The following is a 5105-nucleotide window of genomic DNA, read 5'->3' on the forward strand; positions in this document are numbered from 1 at the left end:
GGAGCCCCGACCGGGACAGTGCGGATTGAAACTCGGAAATAAATGAATCGGGAAGGCGCAGAACCAGGCTGTTGGGTTCCGGGGCCTCAGCCGTGTGTTCCAGCCCCGCGCCAGGTTTTCCAGGAGCCAGGATTCCTCTAAGTCAGTTTTCCTCTGTGCTTAGGCACCCGCTGGAGCATTTCCCAGCAGTGCCTGCCCCATTCCATCCTGTAACACACGTATTAAAAACGCAAAATAGCTTTGCAGCTGTTTAAAAAATAAAATAAAATTGTAATGACAGATTTTCAGGGAAGAACTGATAAGAGAATTATCATAAAATACAGAACACTGTGTGCAGTACAATTGAGAGACCTTACATACCAAAAAAAAGGAAAAAACAATATTCTGACCTGTATAGAAATTTTTTTAAAACAATAAATCAGCCACATAATAAAATAATTTTGCTCTAATACACAGCAAACATTCCTGCCCACCATTAAGATGACATTTCTAGGCAGGCTCTGAACAATGGAGAAGAAAGCACAAATTTAATTTCCAGCTCCTCTTCTGCATCTGCTGTTGTGTGGATCTCCACCTGCTAAAGCCAGGGAACTGCCCAGCAGGAGCTCTCAGAGGTGACTGAAAGTTGGTGTCACTGAGCTGTTTGTCCCCCTCGGCTGCCATCTACCAAAGGAACAACAACAATGAAGAATTTTCATTCCATCGTGGCTCTGAACTGCTGTGTGTACTTAGACAGCTCCTCAGTTTGGCCCTGAAGTTCCCTTATGGCATCTGGGTTTGGATACTGAATGGCAGCATTTTTGGTGGCAAGAGCCAGATTCTTCAAGAGGCTGCAAAACCTGCTGCTGCTGTGGAGAACGTCGTTCCGAGCATCTCTTTCTTGGGTTTCCTGGCAGAGACAATCCACTAACTTTTGTCCCACCATAATGATCAGTTTGCTGTGGGATATGAAGACTTCGGGTGGCTGGTTGGTGCTCAGACTATTTGTGAATACACCGATTGCCTTGTGAAGTGCAACAAAACACAGCCTGCAGTGTTCTGAGAGAGCAAGTTTCTTTGCAGACTCCTCCTTGCTTTGAACTAGGGTCTTTTTTGCAGATGGCAAAACCTGGAAAAGGGTTAAAGAAAATAAAACAGACTCAGCTTGGTGACACACTGATTGTTTATTTGCTCTACCCTAAATTCTTCACACTTCCTCATTTACAGGGAGTTTTGTTAGTTAACAGCCTTCAAGTTGCCCCAGCCCAAGAGTCCTTTACAATCATTTCTCTTCCCATAAAGTGCTGAGTGTCACAGTGGTATTTTCTCCAGTTGCCTTTTTTGTCTGAACTAATTTAGCTGAACACGATTTTAATAATGGACAGCACACCAAGTGCTGCAGCTGAACACCAGTCCCTTCTGCAGTCTAGACTTCAAGCTTTCAGAGAGCACAAAACACTCAGACCTGATCTTTAATGGTGCTGACTTCATATGAGGGTTATGAATGATTAAGAGTGTACAATAACAAGGGAGTCAATCCTCACACCACTGCACGACCAGGTATTTTGAAATAACTCTCACAGCCTTACCCCAGATAATACACAAAGGCAAGCAAATAAATAATGTGTCTTTAAACTAGAGAGGCTCATTACATTTGAGGAAGATTAGTGTTTTGCAAGAGGTTTGCAGCTGTAGCTCTAAGAACTGGTTCTGGGAAAATGAACTATGAGGAAACAAACAGATGTCTCTATATAGATATGTGTGACTAAATGCAAAGTATTTTGGATTTTAACAAGCACAGAAATGAGGAACAAGAAATCCTCATCATTAGTAGTTTTCAAAATCATAAATACCTTTGATTTTGAGTCTGTACTCTTCTTTGCTACTTCTTCACCTGAAATGATTCTCTGTGCCTGTTACAAATCAAAATAAAGGCAAAGTTGAAATGGTTTATATAAAATATTTAAATATAAATGTGTTTTTCCCTTATTTCAGGGGAAACAACTCCTTGCTCTGCAGCCTTCACATTATGGACAACAATGGTGTATTTATTGGAAGGAACTGTAGTTTTTAGCCCACTAAAAATTTAATGCCTGATCCTACAAGATTTAAGACTGAAACTACCATCAGCAAAACATAACATTTCCAAAATTCTAAGAACAAGCCAGCATTTCCTTGTGAAACCAAGAGAGTCACATTCTTAGGAGACATTTCAGTAATTCTAAGGAGAGTGATTCTAACAAACTTCCAAAATTATTCTAAAAATAAGTTTGATAATTCACACTAAGAGTTTAATTTGTTAAATCAAAATTTTCTATGAAAACATGCTTTCCACTACACCTCTGGTTAGAAAGTTAACATTTCTTGTAGCTTGTGTCAAAGTCGAACAAACAAAATGTACTGGCAAGAAGAGAATTACTAGCCAAAAGATAAACAAATTGCTAACCCCCAGCTAAAAGCTGTCTCTCAAATGAATTTATGTGGCAAGCTAAAATACTTTGCTCACTGCTGGCTGCCTGCCTGGGTAGATTCTCAAATGCCAATTCTCTTTTTTATTAAAATTCCTGATCATCCTACACACGCCATCCAGCACACTAACAAAATCTTGAATTCACATAAAGTCTGGAAAACAGGAAGTAGTGCAAAGGGAATTGGGCACTACTGCAAAGATGGAACAGTGCTAATAGCTGGTACATGCCATAAAATCCAGGGGTACTAACCTGCAACTGAACATATTCACAGTCCTCAGTGGCATTTTCTCGTGGTTTCTCAGAAAAGACCCGACCTTGGTTGGATTTATCAGGAGCATTTCTTTGAAGTGAATCTATTTCTGTTCTTCTTGGGAGTGAAATTTGTTTTGCCATTTTGTATTCTGGGTTGACTTTTGCTTGCTTCATTTCTTGCTCCTTCTCATTCTTTCTGAAGAGGAGCTTTCCATTAGCAATGATGATGGACACGAACCTCTTGATGTCGTCTGGGATCGTTCGGGCCACCATGACAAAGCGATCGAGATCGTCTGGGTTGTTCTGGGGTTTCCTGAGGACCAAAGCCTCCAGTGACCAGCTGCAGTGGTTTAGAGCTTCTCTTGTTTCCGTTAAGATTTTGAATGAGTTACTAAGAATTTCTAGCTGTTTTTTTATTCTGGTCTGCAGGTTGTTATCAGTGAGATAAGAGGCATTTGCCTTTACAACTTGAGCAAAAGCCAAGAATTCTCCCAGTGACACTTTTATGTGATCCACTGCTCTATGGATTTCTTCAATGCTTTTCTCTAGGTGCTCTTGTAATCTCCATTTACTACTCACAAAGATCATTAAACTTGCAACTGAGCTGGATACACTGTGCTGCAACCTGGTCAGTGTCTCTATGGCTACGTCAAGTTCCAGTTTAACTTCTTTGGCAGGCTCTTCAGATGATGACGTAGAATTAGACTCAGCAGAAGAGATTGAGGATGTAGAGTGTGTGCTGCTTCTGCTGTCTGCACTAGAAACAGATAACCTGTCTTGCTCTAATTTGGCATCTCTTGAGAGCTGTGGAGGAGCGCTGTATACTTGATCTCCAGAACTATCACTGGCTTCTTCCATCTCTTTCTTGCACTGCCAAGCAGTGGGCAAACCTTTTGGAATAGCGTAAACGTTCCCTCCAGAGATCTGTTTCTCAGCCTTTAAAGCCAGGAGACTTGGGGTTACATCACAGCTACCATTCTGTGGCAAAAGGAGCATGTCCCGTGAGGATGGAACATCATAAAGATGGATCTCTGGAAACGTTGATTTCCATTGTGTTGGTGGAACATCATATAACTGTGGATTTACAACTTTGGCTTCAGTGTTTGTTGTCAGCGCCTTGTACCTGGCAGGTGGTGTATCATACAGCACCTGGCTCTCCAAGGAATGGCCAGAGGGGTTTTGTTTTAATCCTGTTTTTTCAGGAGACACTGGAATATCATAAATCCATTCTGACTTGCGAGGATTTGGCAAGGTATTGTAGTGGCCCCAGAACTTTTTCTGAGATTCATTTTCTGAGATACCAGTTTCTCTTTTGGGAGGGACATCATATAACTGCAACAGAGCACACAGGATTTCATAAGCAGTTTTTTATATAAGAAAGAAACAAAGCTGATTTCTCAGAGTAACTGAGAACTGTAATGTCAGTGGAACTGTACCACAAAAAAGGATAGCCTAGAATTTTTATTTTCTTTCTAAAATGCATAAGCTGCACATAGGAAGGTTGAACTATTTTGAGCACAGGTGATTAAGTAGTACAGCAATTTCCCCAGATAGTGAAATCTGTGAGCTCTTCCCTGACTCCTTTGGGATGGGAAACTTTGATAGTTTTCTGAAACGGCTACAAGGGTAATGCCAGTTTACTAGTAGGTAAAATTCAAAACTCAGTTTTGCAGAATGAAGGAGGTATTATTTTATTAGCCCCTGCATAAGAAAACATCTTGATTTTTCAGCATTCCGCATTTGTATGCATACCCCAGCCAAAATAAAATCACCAACAGGCAACTGGCCATTCTCAAATAACTGCAATGAGTTTAAATTGTTCACATTATATAGGTTTACTAAGACAGATACAGATCTTTTCCAATGCCTTAAAAATACATGTGTGCACAGCTGAAGTCTACAAGCTGGAGAATGCAAATGCAAGATCACTTCGTGTGTAAGAAAATCCAGACTAATACTAACAGGCATTTTGGGACAGATTGTACCTGGGTGTCTCACAAGCATGAAGCACAAGGATGAGGGAGGGCAAGGAGCTGAACAAGCCTGCAGCAGCAAGGAACAACTGAGGAAAACACCAAATCATAAACATTTTAGAAGAACTGGCCAGGTCAGGCCTCCCCATCTGCAGAAAATGTTTCCGAGAAGGGGAGCCCGAATAAGGGTGTTTCAGACCAAAGCCAGAATCTTCCAGATTTCCCATGAACAAAGAATTCTAAGAAAATTTCATTTTGGAAGCAATAATAAACCGTGTCTCCAAAAGCAGATCTGCTCCCAGGATGTTGCAGCTGGTCAGTACAAGTACTAACAGCCATGAAGGTATCAGGAATGTCAGCTTCAGCGAGGAACTGCTCATATGCCAGGGTCTCCCTTCTGGGCAGCTCCAGCCCTGTTGTCCCTGCTGAA

General features: G+C 41.3%; 1 protein-coding gene across 1 annotated transcript in view; it reads right to left on the reverse strand.

Moving 5' to 3' along the window:
• Positions 1–694: 694 nt before the first annotated feature.
• CASS4 (Cas scaffolding protein family member 4) overlaps positions 695–5105 on the reverse strand; it is a 17202-nt gene continuing 12791 nt past the window's right edge. The window contains exons 5-6 of the mRNA XM_009998644.1: positions 2700–4034; positions 695–1108 (exon numbers count right to left, since the gene is read on the reverse strand). Coding sequence (XP_009996946.1) covers positions 695–1108; positions 2700–4034 — 1749 coding nt within the window. The remainder of the gene's footprint in view (positions 1109–2699; positions 4035–5105) is intronic.

This window comes from Chaetura pelagica, unplaced genomic scaffold, assembly GCF_000747805.2.
Source record: "Chaetura pelagica isolate M959 unplaced genomic scaffold, ChaPel_1.0 scaffold275, whole genome shotgun sequence".
Taxonomy (NCBI): Eukaryota; Metazoa; Chordata; class Aves; order Apodiformes; family Apodidae; genus Chaetura; species Chaetura pelagica.